Source organism: Sturnus vulgaris, chromosome 3, assembly GCF_052056855.1.
Source record: "Sturnus vulgaris isolate bStuVul1 chromosome 3, bStuVul1.hap1, whole genome shotgun sequence".
NCBI lineage: Eukaryota > Metazoa > Chordata > Aves > Passeriformes > Sturnidae > Sturnus > Sturnus vulgaris.
The window spans coordinates 22166518-22191649 of record NC_142245.1 but is presented as its reverse complement, the minus strand read 5'-3'; the positions used below and the strand labels follow the sequence as shown (position 1 = coordinate 22191649).

Here is a 25132-nt window from a genome sequence, read left to right as displayed (position 1 = left end):
CAGTGTCCTCAAGTGCCACATTTACATGTTTTTAAATGCTTCAAGGGACAGTAACTCCCCTGGTTGGCCCATTCCAGTTCTTGACTGGAATATGCTGAAATCATCAAATGCTGCTATCAACAAATGCTTTTGGAACTCTACCAGCATCATTGCTGGGTTAAACTGTTTCTTCTGTTCAGACTGGCCTGCAGATACCGATTCATGCTTTTGTTGCACCACAGATTGATAAATTCCCTCTGATCAGAAAAACACAGATTACTTGCAGAAAGCCCAGCATTTCACCTTGTTGAGCAGCCATGGTTGATGCTTGGAGAAATGGGTTCATGAAAGTACATTTCATGGAATTTGGCATGTGTTAGGGCACTAAGAGTCATGGCAGTGACTTGTGAAGGCCAAGAAGCTTTTTTTCTCTGGCTTGCTCTGGTTTTTCCCTGTTTGAAGAAAAGATGGTAGGTATGAAAGGACATGTATTAGGAGCTGTAAACTTTGCTCCATGCTTTGGACAGTAGGACTGGACAGTATAATTCAGCAACCTGAGAAAGAACTTCTCTGACCATATATCTTTCTACTGTCTAGTTAAGAACTGGCCAGAGAAAATGTTCTTACCAGAACAAGAATCCATTATCTGATTCACTGCTCCATTTTAGATCATCCAGACTGAGAAATTTTTAATTTTTCTGTCTCATTATGGGATTTATTAAGCCCTGAAGTGTTTTCTTAGGCTACATAAAAATGTAATTTAGGTTTGCACTTGCCTAAAATGTCTTATTTTGCTTTGAGATGGTTTGTAGATCATCTTTGTGAAGAGACTTCTATAAATTTGTAATGACTTATGACAAATTCCTATTTATATATATATTTTCACCTTAGTAAATAGTTTTCAAATCTGTACTTGCAAGCATTTCAAGCTCTTGTCTGAACTTTTGACTGCTAATTAGTCATTGTTGTTAAATTGTTCAGAATTTTCATGTCTACAGACAAACATGAAAAGTAGTTTTGATTGTTCAACTAAACCCATAGACCCTTTGTCCACTGTAGGTCAGCAAAGGGGAGAGGTTTTTATTTGGTACTCTTTGCTCTGTGGTTTTATCTTGCAGTTTTCAAGCTGTGCTTTGGCTATGATTGGGGTAAAAGGAGCAGTAGCCAGTGTGGTTCTGTAGCAATAATTAGAGAAGAAATGAGTCAGTCCTATCAGAAATGCACACACATTCTAACTGAGCAGTTGCTGCAAGTAGAATATTAAAATCAAGACAGTGTCAGATGAGAGGGGTGATACTGAAATGTAAGAATTAAAGATTTCATTGCTAGGTGTCTTGTTAAATGTGTAGATGCACAGGTAACTGTGAAGCTGCAGAGTGGATTTGGTAGGTCTCGCATAAATAGGAGAAAAATGCTGGCATCCCTGCTGATTTTGGGTTCGTGTACTGGGTAAGATAGAAACTTTTTATTATTTCTTTTCCTTTTCTTTGAATTATTTTAGGGGAGAGCAATGTTCACATAGAGTACACCACTGCTGTGGTGAAGGAGCTGAATTGCTTTCATGTCCAAGTGTACACACTGTCAGTTTGTCTGGAGCTTGGTACAGAAGGGTTTTTTGTATGAAAGAACATCAGTGTGCTGTAGAGACCAAGAATTGTGCTCTGTACTTTGTCATGTTCTGCCACCCTTCAGGTTAACCAGCCCTGGCAGCTGCTCCAGTGAGCTTGATGAACCTACATGATAATTTAATATGGAGAATATTCAATTCTGTACAGTAGAGAGATTTGCAGAGTTTGAAACACCTTTGGAGATCAATGACAACAGTAGGAAAGGAGAGATAGACAGGAAAGAAATTTGTAATTTAAGAAATTAATTTAAAATTTATCTTTAAAATTAAAAGACTTCTCAGATGAGTCCAGTGAAGGTACTTGATAAGTGTGGGAATGGTTGTGTGCAGGAGTAGATTGCAGTAGGGTAAGATCACTATTACTCTGTGATGTATTAAGAGTTTGGGAGAATGTGTTTTTTAGGGATTTGTTCTTTTATGAGCAAGTCTTACTACATACTGATAAAAACCATAGCAAATTATGATTGAGAAAAATGGCTGTAATATGACTAGAGTTCACTAACAGGCGATTATTTCGTCAGAAGAGGTATAATTTGTAGGAAAAGTACTATCTTTTACTAGAGCCACTCAAAACAGCTGGAAGAACAGATAAGCTTTTTGGGCTTGGCTGAGGAAGGCCTAATTTACACAAAATACTGTTGTTTTTCTAATTGTATCCAATGTTCTACTCAAAGATATTTTGCTTTCCTATCATTTTACTCCACTTATGTTCTTTTACCATCCTGATAATAAGAGGACTCCCTATGAATTATTTGAACCATCATGCAGGTATTGTGAGGCTTAAGCCTCTACTCTCACAAAAAAACATTTTAAAATGTATATTGTTCTCACTTAATTTTAAAAATAAGATTTCCATAATGACATGCTACTAGATCATCATAAAAATAGCCAATACAAAACTGACTGTGGAAGTGTAAAGACCCATCTGTGCTACTCATTTTTTTTCTCCCACCATGTTTTATATTTGATATTTAGAACACCCCAACCTTATATATTAATTGTCTAATACTTCTCTGAGTGATAACTCATGGAGAGTAATTAAAAGCAATCATCCTTTCTGTAATTTGCTGAAAATTAAAGATCAGATTAAGAATAAATTAATTTGGAGATATGATAGGTAATGGAGCAGTCAAAATCACTTGTCAGTCAAGAACATAATTTGTAATACTTTGGTTTCATACTAGAGATATCCCCTCTCCAGGTCCTGCTTGGCTGAACAAGTCCTGTCCCCTGCTCTGCAGCCTTGAGAGGGCAATAGAAGTGAGAATCAAAGAAATGCTGAGACATTCCTCTAGAACTAGCACTTAGATGTTGATGGTATGATGAGAGCCATATTCAGCCCTCATTAGCATTGAGAAATTTTGTATCTGACTTTTAGAGAAACCAACCCCTCATGTGTTGGTGGGTGTGGGAGGCTTTACATTGTGGTGCTCTGTAAACCCTACGTTTGACAGACATCTGAATGTGTGTGCATGGATATGAATATAGAAAACCATCCACTATGGAAGTGGCCTGTCAGTCTCAGGCATGGCGTGTTCCCTGCCAACTGAGCTGCTTGCAGCAGTGAGCAGCAGGTCTTTGCTAGGACATGTGCTGTTCTGTGTGTCAGATGAGTGACAAAGACGTCACAGCATTGCCCCTGTCTGGCCATGCACTCCTGCAGTTGTAAGATGCTTCACTCACTGGAAGCAAAGATTGAACTGCTTCATTCTCACCCTCATCCAGAGAGTTCAAGCCTTTCCAAAAGATAATTTTTTGTGATCTACTTAAAGCACCTGTTTAATGATGGGCTAGAGGAAGGAAGTACTGAAAGCAGTAGGAAGACATGAAAGATTGCCAGATGCCTGCTAGAACAGCATGTTGCTAAGTAGTCACACAGAGAGATGATGGAAACTTCAACTGCAGCCCTCCTTGAAAATGCTCCCACTGAGATCTGCTTATTAACTAACACCAAGAATTCATAGCAAAGGAAGCCGAGAAAGCAGCTGGGATAGTGAATGCTTCATTGACAAGGGACAATTGGACACAGTAGTGCAAAGTGTGTTCTGTCTCTGGGGATGTTATGCCTCTGTCTGGCATATGGCTTCTGGAAAAATTGTAAAGAGGATACACGTACAAAACTGGGATGTTCCTCTGAGTTTTCCGGAAGCTCAAGTGGGTGTTCATCATCCTGTGCTGGCTGCTTATTCCAGCCTCTTTCCTTCCCTCCCCATCTTTTGATATCTTTTGATAACATCATTTTTGTGTTGGTTCATCTCCACCCACCTCATCTCCTTTTCCATCTGCCCCCCCTCTGAACTCACTTGGAAAAATAACCACAGAACTAACAGAACCACCTTACCAGGGAAGGCTGCAGCCTACATCTGAGTGAGGAAGGGACCTTGAGATGGCAGGGCCACCATTTGGAGATGCTTCATTTTATCACTTTTATCACCTAGTTTTTGGGCTAGTCCAGTGATGAGCACCTAGTAATAAATCTGTCACACAATACACTGCATATGGCACTATCATTAAATATAGCTAAATACTAAATCACAAAGAAATTTCTAGAGACATTATAATCTAAACATTCCAGAGAGAAAAGCAGATTTAACATTTGATGATATTGATATATGCAGCTAGTAAATCTGAACATGAGTCAGATAGAATTGTATCCAACCATGTAAATTTAAAAATAATGTCTGTGTGACATGTGGTGCAGTTAAAATGCTGGGTCCTGAGCCTACAAACATCTGTGTGTATGTCTGGTTTGAGAGGCATGAGGGACTTCTCTGTGAGTCACAGCCTTGGAGGACTCCTGTGGAAAGGAGATGATTTTGAGGCTAGAAGACAACATATGTGTGGAAGAACACCTGGATTCAGTATTTGTGAGTCGAGTGGTGACTAACTCAGTTTTTCACTCTTCTGTTTTGATCTGTGGTAGAGACATATGTTTCTCAAGTCTTTCTGTAGTGATGACATTTTGTTCTTGCTGTGAGGCACTCTGGTAATATTAATACAGATTAATTCAAATACACTTGAAAAAATAATATTCTTTCCTTCAATATGGGGAATACCACCAGGATCCAGAGTAACTGTACTTTTACTGAAACTACTTCTAGGTTTCTTTGCTATATATATTCTTAATTTCTTCAAACCTATCCCATTCTAGTTTTCTGTTGTTTATGTATTAGATTTTCATGATTTTATTTTGATGCTGCTAAAGTATTCTCTGACAACCTTTGTTCTTTCATATAGAAAGATTTCAAGTCCAGCCTAGTAAGGTACTCCTGCACTGAGAGCTTTTGAAGACTTATCTGTTCTAAGAGGGTAGCTGTGTTGTAGGGCAGCTGCAGATGTTCCCATAACTTACCTCAGCTTCCTCAAAGCTAATGGGGAATTAAAGTAACTTAACTGGAACAGTGAAAGACCTTCAGAAAAATATCTTCTTGTCTGTAAGAATATGAAGACTTCTGGTATTTGGCTGCAATAACATTGCTCAGCCGTGCCATAGAAGAGCAGTATGACACAATCTGTGTACAGGAAAGTTCTTTATTCCCTGACGGCACAAATAATGCATATTTAAAGGTATGAACATATGTTTACACATATGTGTTTGCATCAAGGTCCTTTAAATATATGTATGTGTTGGCATCTCTACAAGAAGTATATGGCTTTACCTTTTAGTAGTCACTTACTGTTGCCACCTCCAGACAAAAAAAGTGTATGTTAACAACTTCTGTTCATACAGAAATTTCTCTTGAAGTTGATGCAAACCAGAGAGAGGCTGAACTGCTGTGAAAAATCAGAGCTTTCTTATATGCATTTTGTGCCTAAGATTTTGTTCTGGATGATGTTTTATGTGTTAGTTTATATGCATCTTGGTAGTTCCTGTATAAAATCTGTTGAACCTATTTGTCTCTGGGATGCAAAGACAAAAATGATCCCCTCAGCTGGTGTGTGTATATATAAGTAGACACTGATTTGAAACCTCTGGTATCTGAAGTTCTGAACTGGGGTGACAGGTGTTTTCACAGCCAAATGGCTGTACCGATGCTGACCTGTAACTTGTGGTGTTGATGTGGTGGCTTTTTGGTCTTCTCTTTGCCCTGATACTTCTCTGAGTGGTGGGAGGGTGAAAGCACTTAATGCTCTGCAGTTTTGTCCTTCTGAAGCTCGACAGGTAAGCTCAAGTTTCTGATGTGTGGTTTTGAGTGATAGCAGCAGTGATCTTGGATGCATGTAATCAGTCCCTTGGAGAATAGTGTAGTGTTATGCAACGTCTCTGAGGGATTTTTCAAGAGTTTTGGCAGGCCTAGCAAGGATCCAGTTTATGCAGGTCTAATCTCTGATAGAAAAACTAAATATACTCATCTTCTAGAAGATACTGTCTTAGCAACTTTGCTGAGGATTAATACTGTGGTAAGGGCCTCTGGCTGAGCCCTGGATCCTGGTCTTGGTTTTTGTCAGAGAGGTTTTATTGGAGCTAAATTCTGTAGGGTTCAAGAGTTTGTTAAGACTTCTCTGCAGGGGGTGTTATGAAAGAAGTGTGGGAGAAAATAAAAGAAAATTAACTCAGTAACTGTAGGTGAAAAAGAATTTTCTGCCTTTTTTTTCCCCTGCTCTTCATGTTCTGAGGTTTCAAGGCTCTTCAGCTGGGACATCTCATGTCACTTGTATAAAAGATGCAATTCCTCCTCCGTGTTATAGAAGATAACAAGCAGCACAGGGGTAGCTGGTAGCTGAGGCCAGAAACACTTGTGGGGAGTAACATCTGAGGATGTTGAGTGAGCAGATGTAGACTTTGTTACCAGCTTAGAAATGCAGTGGGGCAGAAGGACACCACTCATGTGGCTTCCCTGAAAAAGAGGAGTTGAGTTAGCAGTGTGTCTTGTCTACCTTTTGTCACAAAGAACGTGGGGAGAAATTTTGAATAGCTGATTTTGTTTATCAGGGAGCTCTTACAGGAAGAAGTTGTGTTATAATTTATTTTCTTAATTTTATTATGTGGCAGTCCAAAGGCCAGGGTATACATTGAGTTTCAAGCTCTGTATTTTTCATATGGATGACATGAACTTTTCAGGGTAATATTTGTTCTTGAATCAGCTTGAGAGTGGCAGGACTTAAAATGTGTGATAGTAAAAGGGAAACATTAGCCACTTAAAGAAGCATGTAGATTTTACTTCAGTCCTAAAAAACTGATTTGAAGTTCATTCTCTCTCAAGCTGATTTGAGAACAATGTTTCTCGTTGTCCTGTACCATTCTAACAGGCAAGCCTACATCCAAGAATATTGATGCCAAGTAAGAAATTAATTTTTTGTGGGCTAAATGCTGCAGTGTGCAAAGATTAGATACTGACTTGAGAAAACATTGAGTTTGGGGATTTTTTTTTTTGTTGAAACCTGCATTTCCTAGTCTAAATTGCGTGGTAGATTTTAGATTCTTGGTTAACAGTGGGAAGCAGTTATGAAGACTGGCAGTGCACTGGATGTTTGTTAGGACTCTCCAGTGTGTACCAAGAGTTTATGAGCACAGGGTTGAATGATACAGCTGAGGCACACCATGGGGTTTGCAGCTGGAGGGCTGCATGGAAAGCTCAATTCCAGCCTCTGTATTTCTCCTCAGCAGACATCACAGTTATGATATATATTTTTTCCCTCCAGTTCTACTGATATATGAAAATGAGCATCTGGAGGCTATTGTTCAGGATAGAGGAGGTAGCATCAAGTGGCTTAGTCATATCCAGTAGCCTTTTTAAAGATATGCAGGGAAATAATTTTGGTATATAGAACCAGTTACACCCTCTCTAGCATTGCATACACTTACTTTCAGGTCACTGTGTTCTTTGCTTGAATTGGAAGAGGCATTGCCTATTTAGAAATAAACATATAATTAAAATGATCTTAACTTTCTCTTTTTTTGTCAATACATACCGGAAAATATATTTAACCTCAAAGGCAGATTATTTTTCTAGAGATATTTTTTGAAAATGGTTATATTCTTCTAGTAGTTGATTTGCATTTTAATTGGCAAAAACCTTCTCAAGATAAGGAAGGTGGTTTGTGTTTCATGATCAACATTTTTTGATGTCCAAGTACTGAAGCATCTCATCAGCACAGACAACCTGAAATTTCACTTTCAGAGCTGTGTCCAGTACATGTTGGTGGTTTTTTGAGGGGTTTTATGTACCGTTGAAGATTTTAAAATTTGATTCCTCTTTTTCACTTCAGCAGATAGGAGACTGACTCATTTTATGGAAACTCATTATTTGGTCTGTTTTCATTATATTCTGCATGTATTTGTAATCTGTGTAAGTGAATACAGAGGACAAGAGTGCTTAAAGCTCAGTCTTACTATCTTTTTGGAAGGACATTCCTTGTTTGCTTCAATAAATGCAGTAATATGGATTCATAAGAGCTACTGTTACTATATTTCTGGAACACTTTGATTTAGCTTGAGCTAATTTCTGGAGCAATTTTCTTGACACAAGTAACAAGGAGAGGCACATCTGTTGCACCTAATTAATTTTTGTGTGTGGATGCTCCATTAGTATAATTGAAGACATGAAAAGAATATGATACTATTATGTAGAATTTTTTAATCTTCTCTCTGTTTCCTGAGTGTGGTCGTATGTGAATTCTATATCTACTTTTTCTCATAATGACAATTTCCATTAGAGGCAGCTTTGGAACATTCAGCTTCACTTGTGTGCCTTCCTCTAGAAGGCATCTTTACCCGTTTTGTTCTACTGAAGGATAAATTTGAGAACAGTATTTCTTTTGAGAATAGGTTCAATCTGTAGGTATTTAATTAAGGATGTATTTAGGTTCAAAATTTTTACCTATATTGATCCTTCTAAATCATAGAACTAAGTATAAATTAAATGTAAGTAGAATTGTTTAGAAAAAATATTTCTAGTCTGATTGTTCATAATTTTAATGTATATAGTGCTCTAGGCTTCGTCTACCAAGGAACCCAAATAACCAGCAGTCCCTTCTGGAATAAATATTATGGTCATTCATGCACTTATAATTCTTAGAGTGTGGGATGTCCTCCTCTTTTTTCTTTCTTTTATTATGTTCTGAATATAAAAACACTACTTTAGATTGATTTTAGGAACTGCAGTATGGAAAACCCTTAGGTCCCAGGGATTCATCCTTTTGATTGGAGCTAATATATGTCGGACCACAGAAACACATGAGAGCTTTGTGGTCTTATTGTGGGGAGAAAAATTTGCTGCTTAAATTCTTTTAACTTAGATTCCTGGGATGCAGTAGGGTTTTGATTAATGTGTAGTTGGTAGTCAGCTGAGAGCATCAAGATATTTTGGTTTTGGTGTGGAAAAATTTAAAATGTGAGATAAATACCATAATGTTTGTATGTGATCACTTAAAGAAAGGAATCAGATTTACACTTTTGAATCCCACTTTGGGAATATGAATATACATATAATTTGTAGACTCATGGAATGGCCTGGGTTGGAAAGGACATTAAAGATCAACTGATTCCAACATCACCACCATGGGCAGGGACACCTTCCACTAGACCAGGTTGCTCAGAGCTCCATCCATCCTGGCCTTGAACACTTCCAAGGATGGAGCATCCACAGCTTCTCTGGGCAGCTTGTGCCAGTGCCTCACTGCCCTCACAGCAAAAAGCATCTTCCTAATACCCAATCTAAACCTGCCCTCTGTCAGCTTAAACCCATTCTCCCTTGTCCTATTCCTCCATGCCCTTGTAGAAAGTCACTGTCCTGTAGCCCCCTTTAGGTACCAGAAGGTGCTGTAAGGTTTCCTCAGGCCTTCTCTTCTCCAGGCTGAGCAATCCCAGTTCTCTGTCTGCCAACATTGGAGAGGTGCTCCAGCCCTCTGATCGTGGCCTCCTCTGGACTTGCACCAGCACTTTCACATCCCCCTTTTGGAGAGCCCAGAGCTGGATGCAGTACTCCAGGTGAGCTCTCACCAGAGCAGAGGGGGATGATCACTCTGGTGCTGGTCACACTTCTTTTGATGCAACCCAGGTTATGGTTGGCTTTCTGGGCTGCCAGCACATATTACTGGGCCATTTAGCTTCCATCTGTTGGTGTGTGAACATAATTTATTTGATGGCTTTTTTTTCTACCAAGAGTCACAGACTCATGCTGAAAAAGCAAAATGGCAATGAACATCTTTTTTTCCCCTCACTTTTGTGTTGACAGATTAAGCTGCAAGATACACCAAACTGACACAAAATGCTCTTACAAATATTTTTGGTCCTCCCAAAAAAGTCCTGGTTAAAGCAAGCTAAAAATAGTTAGGCTTCAGTTTGGTATCTTAATTCCTTGCTGGAAAATTAGTTCTTATAATCTGAGGATTATGGTATTCTCTTGATGAATAGTCTCCAGTAGAATCAGACAATTGTAATGTAAACAAATTAATGTAGGCTTTGAGTGGGATATTTTTAGAACAGTAACTGTTTTCCCAGTTATACCAGTTAGATTCTATTCTGGATGTTTGAGGAAAATAAGATCTTGTAAGCAAAAGCAGCTGGAGATGCAAAATGTTTTGAGTAATATATTTCCATGCTAATTCAATTTAGGAATCCTATTTAAAATAGATCATTTTGTTTTTGTATTTGGACACTAGCTAGTAACTCTAACTTCCTTGTTCAAGCTGAGTATAAAACAAGCAATATTGGGGAAGTATATATTGCATTGTTTCCTCTGTTTGCAATTCTTACACAGGCTTCTGCAAAATCAGCTGTTGCTATTTCCCAAAGAAAAGAAGAATCTGATTTGCAGCATTTGAATTCTTAGAAACTCTTTAGGATAGACATTCTTGCTTATGTTGGTGTCATTTTCAGGATCACACATGCCAAAATAAAAATGGAAGTCTTTGGAGGGAGAAGACGACATCTAAACTTGTTTTCTGGCAAATATTTTCTGTGTGAAAATACAAATGCATTTAAAGATAATTAGTACAGATTTCTTTCTCTTTATAGATTTTTTTTTCCCTGAAATATATCCTGGGGAATTTAAAATTCTATGCATTTTCTTTTCCAAACTGACCTAATATAAAATTCACAGCATCTAAAATGTTGATGAAACTTTTCCTATAATTAAGAATGAACCTGAGCTACTATTTGCTTATTCTGGTAGTAATGGAGTAGTAGTGACTTTCAGTGGAGCTAATTGGCAGATGTTATTTTCTGCAATGCATTTCAGAGTGTGATAATAACAATAGAAAAATTAAAATCAATATATGCTATCTTCAGAAAATGCTATTAATAACAATATTACTCTTCTTATAAGAATATATATATATATATAAAATATTATTGTTCTTACCTCCCTCTTTTAATCCACCTTAAAAGGATGAAGGTATGCTTTAATTAATGTGTCTACTCAATGCAGGGAGAGTTCTATTTAAAAGGCATTAAGATTTATTGTCCTTAGCTTGAATAATTGCTGTGCAGTCCATATCTCCATATGCTTTCATGTTTTCGGGGAAGAGAAACAATATTATTTTATATTCAGGAAAAAGTTTTACATGTCTCTCAGTTCAAAGAGATATTGTGCTTTTGATGAAAAGGGAGCTGTGGCTTTCAGAACATGTACTGACACTTAAGGAGAGACAGAGAAAGAAGTAAATGGAGGCTTTTGTGATTTAAAATTGGCAAAGCTATTTATTCAAAGTAGGAACTAGATCAAACCTTCATCCATTAAACTTAAAACTTTTATATTGAAGGACATCAATATGCACTCCTCAAAGGCCATTTCTTTTCTGCCTTCATTTTACTGTTTGGCAGTGGTAATGCAATGAGGACTTTGTTAGCTCCTGGTATCTTCCCTGGGTCATGATTTGCTTTCAGGTGGGCTGTCAGACTCTGCACTGTATGAAATGCCCTCAAGTAATTTAGATTTAAATAGGACAGACAGCTGAGAGTCTCCACTGGGACCTAAAGTTGGGGGGAATACCTGAGAAGACACAGGTTGTACCTTGTGCCTCCCAGCCATGAGGGTGAGAATGTGGGAGCTGATCGTCTGAGGTCAAATGCTCAAGCTGTTTTCCTTTTGATTTCCCCTTTGCTTAACAAATATATATTTTATTTTTTTACTCTAGGTTGGTGTGATTGGTCTGAGACCATATTCCACACCTGGCTAGAGGAGGGTATGCACATATCCCATAGTCCACACAAGCCCCAGAGATGTGTTTGTAGAGGCAGATGGTTCAGTCCACACTAGCTTAGCTATTTGTATTCCAGCTCAGGGCTTTGGAGGGTAGGAAAAGAAGTGGAATAATGCTTGAGAAGTATCTTTACAGGTAGCCAATTTAAAAATATTTTTGTTTTAGTGTTTCTTTCTCCCATGAGCTGAAATACAAGATTATATAAATATAAAATCTTTAGCTGAAAGCCTTCTCTGTCTCATGAAGCATTCTATCCCAGTCTCAATTACTTTCATAGGTGCAGGTGAGGTGATTAGAGACTTCTAAAAGATTCCACTTGCTTTGTAAAAGAAAAATCATAGCCTATATACTTAAAAAGAGGTGTGAAGGAAATAATTGCTCACAATTGCTATGTGCTGAAATTCCTGTAAATCTACTGTAAATCACACTGGCTTTTTTCAAAAGCAAGCAGGGAATATAAACAAAATACTTCAGTGTACTAAAAGCACAAAATTTGGAATCTCTTTTGCACTGCCTGACAATAATAATTTAAACGGCTTTACCACATGCACAGAGATAACTTTATGTTCAATTACTGCTCTGTTAGGAACTTCTGTTTAGAATCACAAACTTTTATAAGAAATTTCTCTCCTGTAGATCCCTTATCTGTAGATTGGTCTCTTTGCCAAAGAATCAAGTGAGAATGTCTAGAGTGGTAGCTCACTTGTGGCTTGGATGAAGGCACGGAGCAGGCATGGCAAGACCCTTCTCTCAGTGACAAAGGCATCGGTAGGATGCTGGTGAGGAGCAGAAGGGCTCATCTCCCACTGTCTTTTGAAGCACTCTCACTGCAGAGGAAAATCCCACACACCTGCATAGTTGAAAGTCACTAAAAAACTGAGAACTGTGTAAGTAGAAATTAATTCTTGTTCCTTGGAATATTTCTGCAGTTTTGTAATTGCACTTTCTTGAATTGCTTGGATAATGGCATTTTATCAAATAATCTTTTGTTACGTGGTGTGGAATTCTGTGAAATTAAAGAGCTGGTGACAGCATGATTTCTATCATGGCAGCGCTGAAAAATCAGTTGAAAATTTGCTAAAAATTTCCTTTGACAAAGTATGTCCTAGTTCATCCTTGCAGACGTATATGCTGAAAGAATGAGTATGCTCATGCTCAGTTATTTAAATGCTACCTGAATAGAGATAAATTAAAACATTTTTAAGGTTAAACATGTTACTTGCTTTGCTGAATCAAGCATGTAACATGTAAGTAGTTGGAAGTCAAAGGGGAAATTCAGTGGAAGTTATTTATGCATGGTGCTTAATTTTTTTATGTTTGTAAGATTCTGTATTAGTCTTAATTCCAAGGATTAATGGAGGGGGGGAAAAAAGAGAATAATAAGAAATAAGAGACTACTTCACATCTTCATGCACCTTGTGAACCTCACTGGCAAAATATCAATTTTCTTTTTAAAGAAAATAATGAGTAAAAAATCTTCAGAGCATTTTATTTTAGAAACTTGATAGTATTCCTTCTTTTTTAACCTTAACCTTTTTGGTTTTATTCTATGCTGGTAGGACTGCATAGAGAACCATTTCTATTAGTAATAAAATAATCAGCTATTTGACATTATGCACAAAATAATGTGTGTGTATCTTTTCTATTGAAGACATATAGTCTTTCTTCTTATTTGTCTTACAAATATTAAACAAGTCTATATTTAAATATGTGCAAAGGAGGAATTTTTCTATCCTAATATAGATATCTCTACAGGAATTTCTGTTACTCCTGCCCATCTCCCCTGGACTGCTTTTTTGCCAGGATTTCCCTGGATACATGGCCTGTGTGTGTGTCGCTTACAAGGAAGAATAGATACAGGAAGAAAAAACTGTGATGAGGCAAAATAATTTCATTTTCAAACACTGACCTGGGGAAAGGCCTCTTGAAGTGAAAAAACAGTTTCAAATCAGAAAGCAGCTTGTAGCTTACCCATCAGGTCAGGATACCTGTACTCATTTTGACCACTTCTATCAGCTTGTCGTGGTCTGATGTCCAAATCTGCTGAGTGCAGGGTTATGGGATTTGCAGTTCTTGTTTTAAATCTGACTTCACTGACACCAAGGTGTGTTGATTATTTGTTGCTCTAAGTCTGGTATAGCTTTAATTTGTAAACACTTTTGCACATTTTACTTTTTGTAGGGAAAAGCAGTGTAGTTTTCCACTCTGCAGGAAAGCATATGGATTGCCTTGCCCCTAGAATAGAGAGGCCATCAAGAGCCTGTTTTACCCAGCACCCACTGAGAATTGATTTATTTGTAAACAAAAATGCAAACCTGTTTCTTCAATTGCTTCTAGGGAACAAAAGGAAAGATATTGTAAGAAAGCCATCAAATTCTAGAAAAAACTTATTTCAGATTTCCATTTAAGTAGTAGTATCGGGTTGTTTTTGTCACTACATCTAAAATTCACCATTTGTTTTTCTGTGGATCACCTGGAACAATTATTTTCTCTACACATCAGTATATTGGTAATGAATTTTTTTGCAGAATGAATTTTGCTTTGTCATATTTTACATGTGTTTACACTTGATAAGAATATGTGGCTAGTAAAAGTTTCATGAAATCGTGGAATATAAGCATTTCACTTTAAAGTACATAATGTTTTTGCTAGCTGTGTTAGCCTGGCATCTTGCTCCCATGAAGCAATCTCACTTAGAGGAAAGAAGCAAGTGAGAGTTTTGGGGTTTTGGAGCTGCTTCAATTCAATTCAAATTTTGCCAGGATAAGAATTAGCAGTAAAATTAATGCAAGCAATAACAACAACAAAAAGGGAATAATTGAAAAAAGCACAGAAGTTCTACTGCTGATGAGATGTAGATGCTCTTTACTGGACGAAGCAACAGCTGAATGAAATGCAGAATCTGTGCTGGGAGGGAGAGCAATCTGAGTTAGGTTTAAGCTTCTAAGAGTATTTTAACAATCATTACCCAGATCCTTTAGAAATTGCCTTAGCAACTCAATGTGAACTATTGAATACTGCCATATCCATACACAGATCTTTCTTGGAATACTCTTTCACCTCCTCAGTACCTCACTTTGACTTGAAGGAAACTTATTTTCTATGAATATTTATAGCCTGTTCTTTTACAAGAAGTTTTATTGATTTGATTAATGCTCTCACAGAATAGAGATGAAAAGAAGCCACTGAAAGGAGATCAACCTCTGTCTTGTCAGTTCTTGAATACTGCACACTTTATTAATGTCAGTCTAGGCTTTCCTGTTATTATTCCTAGTTATAAGAGAAGTATTGGTAATGTGGTTTTTTTTTCAGACAGATTAAAAATCACTATTTTTAATGTTGGTTTTTTTGAGACAGAACATCATAACCCTCTAAATAATCTGTTTGCAGTTTTGTGACACAGAATTATGGGCTAGTGTTAAAAGTCAGAATCTTGTAGTTTGGAATCCAGAGAATACCAAACACTCAATAAACAGCAGCAATTTGTGACAACATGGTTCCCAAATCACTGACTAAAACTGAGAATTGGCTTCTAGAAGCTGGGGTGGGTGAGTGAAGTGGTTGAGTCACCAACCCTGGAGGCATATAAATGATGTGTAGAAGTGGCACCTAGGGACACTGTTTAATGGTGGGCCTGGCAGTGTTAGGTTAATGGTTGGACTCAGTTTTTAAAGGTCTTTCCTACCCTAAACAATTCTATGAAGAAATGATGCCAAACTTCTGTAAAGTGGAGATTTTCAGTTTTGTAGCAGACCACAGTCTAAAATAGAGAGCTTCACCTCTGTTATTGCACAGGGCTCTTCCATCAGGAGGATTCATGCAAGAATTTCTTAAATTTAAAAGTTAAATTATTTTCTGTACATGAAATTGATGAATTAACTTGAAGGAGGAGCACTATCTGCATACTGCTGATGGGATCCACAGGCAACAGCTTGTGAGCGAGGGCTGTAACACATAGTATGTGCATGGGTGAAAGAATTCATGTGTAAATATAGCACAGAAATGTTGTACTTTCAAAGCAAGAGTATTTGTATTCAATTCATTAAGTATTTAGATTTTAAAGTGATCCCTGTACTTGTTCAACCTTCAGATTCTCTTGTTTTGTGTTCAGGAATGTATGCACATGTGTTGGCCCTGACAGGAGGGGAGTCCAGAGTCTGTAGGTATTGGCAACATCCATCTCTGTGTATCTATCTTGAGCGTGCCTGAGGGTCTTTGAGGGCTTCAGATGACAACCCTTCACTAATTAGGGGTCAGTGTAATGCATAGTCCTCAGCTACCAATTTGGTGGGATATATTTAAATATAATGTAATGTATTTAATATAATGTATCTAAGTGATAGAGAGAATTTTGGACTTTCCTTCCCTCTGTGCTTCAGTTACCTGCCTGTTAAAAGGGGAATAGGAATTTTCTATCTACTTTGCAATGTTGGGAGGGAAGTCACATGAACTGGAAAAGCTCTCATACTGTCCAAAGCCATAAAAATCTTATGGAATATGTGTTTGTAAATATGCAAATATATAACACAGGCATACACAAGCATGTCAGACTGGGAGTGTAGGAAAGAGTTAAGAAAAGGAAAAGGGATCAGTGTAAAAACGTGGATTTTTTTTTTTCCGCACAATGAGCACAAATTTGGAAGTTTTGCTATTTCTGCAGTGTATGCAGGGATTTCCCCATGGTCAGTATGGGTACAAACACTGCTTTTTTGTTTAATAATTATGTCTAGACTATTATTTATGCTAAAAGGGATATCTTATTCATCTGTGATTAAGTGCATATCTGTGCTTTGGCACTGTTGGACGTGGATGTATTTAATGCTGATCTCCTGAGCCCAAGTGGTGATCCAAAGTGAAAAATGCATTTTATCTTCTAGAAATTCTGCAAGGTACCTTTTATAAAGATTTCACCAGATAGCTCCTCAGGGCCTGGAAAAAGCCTCTTTTGATCTCTTAAAATCAATTTGACATTCAGCATCAAAGCCCACGTGTGCCCTTTGGAAAGGGCAATCACTGTAATGGAGCTGGGTGGTCAGGGTGCATGTGAACCCACGGCAACGCTGCTGCCAGTGCACACAGAGTTTGGTGGCTGGGGCCAAGGCCATGCCAGCTGCTTCCCGTGGCTCCTGGGAGTCAGCAGCCAGGAGCCCTGCCTTTTCTCTGTGAAATCTCAGTATCAGCTCTCTGTAATCCACTTTTGTGTAATTGTGTGCCTGTTCACCAAATCATTCATCCCACAGTATTGAGCTATGAGCATATAAGTCCATCAATGGACTGCATATCCAAACCCACTGAGGTTTCTTTCTGCTGAGGGTAGTTTCTCATACCTCAAAATATACAACATTAATTTGTGATAATTTTCACTTTATTTTTGATACCTCATGAATGATGCCTTGTTTAATCTGAGGTTTGTCATAAAAATGGAGAAAGCATCTACTTGTATTTGAGTTTACATTTCCTTGTATAGGAAGAAAATGTTTCAGAACTTCCCCAGAGCATTCAATCCCACTTGAGGTATTTGAAATCAATGAATCCTAGGTGGTGGCACTCTCTTCCAGTCAATTTAGCAAGTAAAATCTAGTCTTAGAATTCTCAAAAGTACCTATAATGTCTCACATGAGAAATACTTAATTGCAGCCTGCTTTGTCTAGGAATTTTATGCGAAAAACATGCTCATTTGGAGTCTCTATATATCTAACTCCACTTTGAAAATGTGTATCTACAAGAGTTTTCTGAAGCTAGTGGTTAGCTAGAAAGCAAAGGGATCTTTTTCTCTAGTTAAAACAGAAAAAAAATTTAAATTAGTTTTCAGTCTTCCCTTTTAAGAAGGTTTGAATGCCAGCATGCTTACTATCTAAACAAAAGTGTCATGTCAAATGTATGAGAATTTATAGTATTTCTAGCCTTTCCATATTTGCAATATAATCTATTGCTTGCCATGGGGGGAACACTCAACTAGAATTTGAAAATTCAAATGTTGTTTTGCTCAAAAGCAGTAATATATAGTTATTAAAGTTACTAATATCTGCTTAACAGCAAATCTGCTTCTCATGAGAAAGTTACAGATCCTTTCATTCTCCCAAAAATATGTCAGAAAAGACAATATGAAAGTAAATATTCTTTTTTTCTTGTTTGTTTTGGTTTTTTTTCATTATACATATCCCTGCTTCCTCCTCTATTGCTGACCAAGGGGATACAGATTCCATTTGAACCTGATTTGAATCTCAGAGATGCCTAGGAGTTTGGAGCTGAAACCCTGGAATATGTTACTTTTGTTGAGTGGAGCAATTAGTTACAATCTATTTACAATGGGCTTTTATTCTTAATTCACACAAAATCACAGAATCAGAATTCACTCAAGGGTTACTGGAAGCTCCTTCTAAAATGCATTTCTTGTCCACAGCTGCTTGTCAGAGACAAGTCCTTTGTCCATTAAAGGCACACTAAGAATTTAGCAAAACATGAAAGGGATTTGGTGAAATTAGGAGGCAAATCATCCTCCTGCTTATGAAAGTGGGTGGGAAGGGTGCATTGGGGAAAGATAGTCTGAAAAGGGTACTGACAGAATTTTGGATGGAATAGATCCTGTTTGGCAAGTTAAACTTTGTACTCTGTATTGTTCATGGCAGATAGCATTGGTTAAAAGCTTTGAGGGAAGCTTTCCAATGAATTTAGAAGTTTCAATCAAGCAACTTGTTAATTTCCACAATCAAACCCAAGCATATTGGTTGAAGTGGGGAATGGACCAGTTCTAGGAACTTCCCCCTCAGAAACAGGGGAAGTAATGAGCTGTGTAGGTGTGAAAATGTGAAGGACAAGCAAGGTTCTGAGGCTGCCTGTGCAGTTGCAGAGTGCACATCCTGTCCCCATCCCATCCAAGCAAGGAGCTCTGAGGCAGGGAAAAGGCAGCAGACCATGTTATCATGTGGCTGATTCCCTGAGGTTTCTCTGTGAGCAAGGCAGTCCCAGCCAGACTTTTTGCTGCTTGTTGAATGGAAGGGGGAACTCAGAAATGAAAACATGCCAGTGGGGCCAGACATTCCTGCCCTCCACATGCAGGAGCTCTGTGGTACTCAGGGATGTGCAGCAGCATTCCTATGACCATGTTCCCCTCTCCCAGCAGTGCTTAAAATTAAGGTTTCCTTGGTTTTCACCTAGCAACAGAACTCCTCTTTTTTGTCTTTACTATAATTATTTAAAGGAAGAAATAATACTTTTCTGACACAAACCTCTTGGGAATTACATCAACTATATGAAATATAAATATGTTTCCTCTCCCATTGTATAAATAATGGATTAGGTTTCCACTGGAGAAGCTGAGAGTAGGATTTAAGGACAACTTGTGTAACTCCTAAAGTAGGCTGTGGTGTACAGCAGCAGATTGTTATAAAACATGACACAGTAGAAAATGTGATTGTGTGATGGAAGCCCCTTGGTAGATCAGGTCACTAAAGTATGTACCCTACCTATGGTTTATGTTATGTTCAGTGAGCATCTGGACAGAAATAAACTGCTACCTGAGTGTTATTTTATCCAGTAATGTGTGATTTAATCATACAATTATCATGCAGTACCTTTTCTGTGTTTATGGAAGAAACGCACTTGACAGTTTTTAGGATGAAAAACAAGAATTTGCGTGTAAAAGTGGACTATCATCCTTCCTTCAAGATGTAAATCTGATTTAGGGAGGATAGCCAGAGCTGAATGTGAACTTGGTGTCCTCATACCAATTAGCAGCAGATGAGAAGCATGCTGCAGAGCAACATCCTCTGTAAGAGCTCTGGGATGCTCACAGAGTGCCTGCTTGTTTTATGGGGCCAGCCAAGCAAAACTGCCTGCTTGGCGTGTGCTCCACTGGGCTGGTGTTTTGTCACCACTCTGAGACACTGCTTTTGTAGAGAAGTAAATAAGAAGTGACTGCCAAATCCCCTAGCATGAGTTTCTAAATCTGGTGTATCCAGACCCCTGATTCTGAATTGCATTAAGACCTCTCAGGAATTATAACCTGGAACAATTCAAGTTCCTATTCGTGCATAAACAGGCATGTTTATGAAAACAGAGTAGCTTGGATCTGTTTGTCCCTTTTTGATTGGTGATGAACTAATTTTATTTTAAAACTCGAGTCTTTACTCCTTGGTGCATGAAGGGACAGAATGAACTCACTGGAGCTGAAATTTCCTGAATTATGATGTTAGCCCTGACTCTGGTTTAGGGAAGTATATTGGGTTGGTCTAAAGTTGCAGTGACTTCTTCCCAGTTTTCTGAGTCAGGCAGTCAGGCTTTCATGCTTTCTTCCAAATATTAGTGCAGGGAACATTTACAAAATTATAGGACTCTGCAACCTGTAACTGATATTTCCTGTGATTTTTTTTTTTTTTTTTTTAGACAAGCTTTATTAGTCAAGATTAGGGTAAAATTTTAATATCAGCTCTCTTTTCTCTGACTGAATTCTATCAATATTTGCATTTGCTGTTTATGTAAGTGAAATTTGAAAACTGATTTCAGAGAGAATTATCTAGGAGTAAAATATATCCTCAGTAAGACTTATTTTTATTTTAATGAATCATAGAATGGCCTGGGTTGGAAGGGATCTTAAACATAACCTAGTCCTTAATTCCCTGCCATGGCAGGGACACTTTATACTAGAACACGTTGCTCAGAGCCCCATCCAACCTGGCCCTGAACATCCCTTACAGGAATGGGGCATCCACAGCTTCTCTGAGCAATCCATTACAAGCTGAGGAACAGCTTTGTGTTCTGAAAGGAAAAAGTAGTTTTAGCAACAGAGCTTTGGTGTAGTTTACCTGCATGAGAGAAGAACCAAAAATTAAGATAATTGATTTCATAAAGAAAATGTATCTTAAACCATCATGCTCAGAATATTTAAATACAAATGCTAATAAATAACTAAGACATTCACTAAATGTGCTCTATATCGTAGGAATTTCGTCACATTTGAAAAAATATTAAGCTAACTTAAAAATAAAATTTGTTGTATTGTTTTCAGAAAAGTTAGATTTTCTTTGGAGGATGTGTGCATCTGATGTTTCTCTTGTGAAAAATTTAAGACACAGACAAATTTCTCAATTACATGCTAAACCACTTTGCTTTGTATTTGCAAGTTATTTTTCTAAAAAGAATGTAATGCTAAAAGAAGCTTTTGTCTAGTTTCTAAAGATAAGCCTTTTTATGATAAGTTTTCCCTCTTGCCTCCTTTTAAGGGCATGTTGTTCTGCTAAAGAGTGAAAGAATGTCAGAAATTCTGGGGTGTTACTGCTACTGCTCCCTCAAAACACAAGTGATCCTTTGGAAGAGAAAAATACTTGAATTAAAACTCAGGATTAAGCTAATGAAACTTGTCTGTAGGGTTCTTGTCCAAATCATTAAATACTGATCCTGGGAGATGTACTTGAGAGGATTTCCACAGGTGCTGGGCCATGTACTCCTTGTATTGCACTTTCTCTGTTCTAAGTGGACCAGCAGCAATTGAGCCATCAGAGGAATTTGGGGTGCTCTTTACTGCAAGCCTATGAAGACAAAATGATTTCCACTTTCAAATGGACAGAGCCATGAACTCTAAGCTTTTGGTTCGAAGGAACCAAAGCCTTTAATAGTGAAGAATCTAGGTCCTATTTATGGTATTTTTGCTCATCCAAATGGTTTGGGATTTTTTAAAGCTGCTTCACTTTGAAACTTGGTCCATGTGAAGGAAAATTGTGTGCTCTTTACAGGTACTGAGGCCTCTTAAAAGCCCAGTGACAGACACTGGCAGTCTAGTCACAGATCAACCAATTTCTATTAACTAAATGTAGTAGATGATAAGAGAGTAGCTCAGAGAGGATTGTATGACCTACATTTTCATTTAATTTCTCCCACTGTTTACTGTGCAATATGTTTAACCTGGTTAGCCTGTTTTTAACTGTTCTGTTCCTGCAGTTCTTTTAAAACTTATAATGTACTATGTGTAACCTCTTAAACATCCCAAGTTGTTCATAATTTAGGCTTTGGAAACATCTCCCCACGCACACAAGGTGGAAAGATATTCTGTATCATCTATGCCTTATTGGGAATTCCTCTGTTTGGTTTTCTGTTGGCTGGTGTTGGAGATCAACTAGGGACAATCTTTGGAAAAGGAATTGCCAAAGTAGAAGATACCTTTGTTGTAAGTATCCTGACTACCTTGTTTGGGGTTTTTTTTTTTTTACTGCTTGTTCTGAATCTCACAAGTGAAATGAAAAGCTTGAAAAACAGGGTATAGCTCATCGTTACAATCAGATGTAAAGGAAAAGGTAAGAAGGACTTGTCTGAACTTGCTAATGAACACCTCTGAGAATTGGGTGCAGACACATTCCCTACCATGATTATGTCTGGGAAGAGGAATAAGACCCAAAGAATTTTGGTTTTGTTCTGCCCTTGTTACTTGTAAGCTTGCTATGATGCTTACCCTTAAAGGTTTTTCTATAGATTGTGATAAGAAATGTATTCACTGAGATTTTTGAAGCAGTGAATGCTTAGTAAACAGCTCTGTAGCTGTTTACATCAGCACTGCAAGTGTTAGGTCTGGTTTTCCACATCAGGCCCTACCCTGGCATGCAGGACACCTTTTCTTTATAGAAAGGATCTGACATGGCTTTGTTTTTGAAGCAAAGAAAACTGGGCCTGTGCTAAGTAGTCTTATGCAATAGGCAAACACAAGCTTGAAAGAAAAAGGCTTTAAGAAATGCTTAAGGAAAAGGCATGCATTTTCAGCTCTGAAACATCAGTTCATGTCCAGACAAGGTACTGGTGAATGACAGATTTCCATTGAGATTTGTCTGAAAAAGGCAAGAACATTCCATAGGAACATTTTATAATTTTTGGGTTTTCATAACTGGTTGTTTTTTCCTTAAAGGTATAGAAGTTCTGAGGTCAATTTTTGCCTCTTTTTTGCTCGAGGAGATAATGGTTTTCCTTTTTTTTTTTTCCAATGGATGTATCCCTACAAGATTGCCCCAACATAAAAAGCATTATTATCCCCTATCCCCTCTTTTGATAATACCTGAGTGAAAACACTGATCTAGGTGTTGCAGTCTGGAACACTCCCTATTTCAGTTTATTAGCCTGCTTAAAGAACTGGGAGATGCTGATAGGTCAGAACAGGTATTTTTATGTTGCCATAACACAAGCTATTATTCTGATTGGGGCTACAAAAGCTCAACCTTGGTCATGATGGCTGTAAACACAGTTCCCACTGAAACTTAAAAATAAGAAAACATCCATTGTGAACAATGTGATTTCATTTTCAGTCAATTTCTGAGAAAGTTTCTTGTATAATCCCTTCTTTTTAGGTTGACCGACATGCATTGGATGGATGGAAAATATCAAATTGGCTGGGCATGCAAAATGGAATTTTGCAGGGGTCTGTTCTAGCTTTAGTGCAGTTTAGATAAAATGTTAATAGCATACACAACAGCTAAATGACGTGGTTCATTAAATCTGCAGATGGTCTCAAGCTGGGGAGACAACAAAAACTTGGAGCATCAAAATGATCTTAGAATTTTTGAAAAGCAGTCTGACTAGATAGGATTAAATTCAAGCAGGACAAATTCGAAGTTATATATGAAGGAATAATAAAATATGCAGCTGCATGTCAGGAAATGGCTGTCTAGGTGCAATTTTCTGGAAATGCTCTGTGGACTCTATAGGTTAACATGCTACCATGGGTTAATGTCATACTACCATGGAAAATAGGAAAACTGGAAATAGATAAAGCAAAAGAAAGGCTAATTCCATTTTGTGCTATTTTGTCACATCTACTTTTGAGTACAACACTTAATGAAACATGGGCTAGTTTGTTGGTGCCAAGGAATTGCAAGAAAAATAGGAAGGGGAAGAAAAGGAAAAAAAATTTAGTTTAAAGAACATGTAACTGAAAGAGAACACCTTTGAAAGTTTGCTGGAAAGAGAAAATTAGCAATTTCTTTTGTCTTGGATAAGACTATACACAGTACACTTAAACAGGAGGAGTTAAGATGTAGTTTAAGCATTAGGAAAATTATCAGATGACAAGAACATGATCACATGTTGCCTGGTCATTGATGTATTTACAGTGGCTTAGGTGGGTTGTTTTGTCTTTTGGCTCTCTTACATCCCTTGCAGCTCTGTCTTGTAGGATTTTGTTTAGCTGATTATTTGATTGCAGAGAACTATATGATTAAAATTCACCTTATTTAGTTGGTTATTTGTGGAAATACAAAATCAGAGAAATTGCAGGTGCATGCACTACTCGTAACTCATTCGAATATCTAGGCAGCCCTCAAAACTTTTATATCATCAGCTGTTAATATTAGTGAATGATATACATCCTGCTCATTCGTGAGGAGACCAGCCTTGCTCTGCATTTACTGCTGGCAAATGTTTCCTAGGATAGTCATGTTTGCTTTGAATCCATTTTCAGAATAAAATCCTGCTTGAATTTTCCCATTTATTTGAGTGTCCTCTAGAGCTACGTAGTGCACACTGGGGGGTGATGGGTGCTGATGTGCATTGGTGCAGTTTTATTAACAATGGGTTTCCTCTCTTTCCCCTTCCCTTTCTAGAAATGGAATGTGAGTCAGACAAAGATTCGCATCATTTCAACAATAATATTCATACTGTTTGGCTGCGTGCTGTTTGTTGCTCTTCCTGCAGTTATATTCAAGCACATAGAAGGCTGGAACACATTGGATGCAATTTACTTTGTGGTTATCACTTTAACTACCATTGGATTTGGTGACTATGTTGCAGGTAAGATTTTTTTCATAACTTTGTCTTATAATGTTTTGCATAGCGATATTTTTGTGCATTTTTTTTCTTCATTTTGGGGAAGATGTGTCTCTCTTGTGGTGCCTCTCTCCCAGTTTTATCCTTCATCATTCATGTGATGGGGCCTGTCCTCATTTTGGTTGATGTGACAGTGTAGGGACAGGAGGTGGGACAGTGAAATTCATGGTGCATGTCTCTGCCCACTCTTTTTTTTGTCTTTCTATACTATTAAAAATTAAGTAGGGTGTCATTTTGGTAGGGGTTTTTGTTTTTCTTACAGGTTAAAAAGTACAAGCTAATAGAGTATTTAAATCTGAATATATCTTTCAGCTGGGTTTGTTTAAAATTCCTCACCCTGTGATGTAAGTTTTGTGTGCATCCTTTACTTTCAAAATATTCCAGAGCTCTCTTTCTCCCATTGAAATGTCTGTATTCTGTAGGATCTTCTGAATCCTACTGCTATGACTGTCAATACACACTTGCCTATGCGTTTTTTGTAATGTCAGGAGAAGTTTTAGCACAACTTGTAGATAACGTGTCCAGTTTTTATGGTTCCATTAAACTGAATAAGTTTCAAATAGCTTTGATATGCTAAGC

At 37.7% G+C, this 25132-nt stretch overlaps 1 protein-coding gene across 6 annotated transcripts in view; it reads left to right on the top strand.

The window, feature by feature from the left end:
* KCNK2 (potassium two pore domain channel subfamily K member 2) overlaps positions 1 to 25132 on the top strand; it is a 128435-nt gene that overhangs the window by 79001 nt on the left and 24302 nt on the right. For 3 of the 6 annotated variants that reach the window (XM_088161180.1, XM_088161182.1, XM_014876873.2), the window contains 2 exons: positions 21754 to 21914; positions 24331 to 24517. In XM_088161180.1, the coding sequence (XP_088017306.1) occupies positions 21754 to 21914; positions 24331 to 24517 (348 nt within the window). Of the gene's footprint in view, positions 1 to 21738; positions 21915 to 24330; positions 24518 to 25132 lie in introns of all 6 variants that reach the window. The other 3 variants (XM_088161179.1, XM_088161181.1, XM_088161183.1) reach the window with 1 other exon arrangement.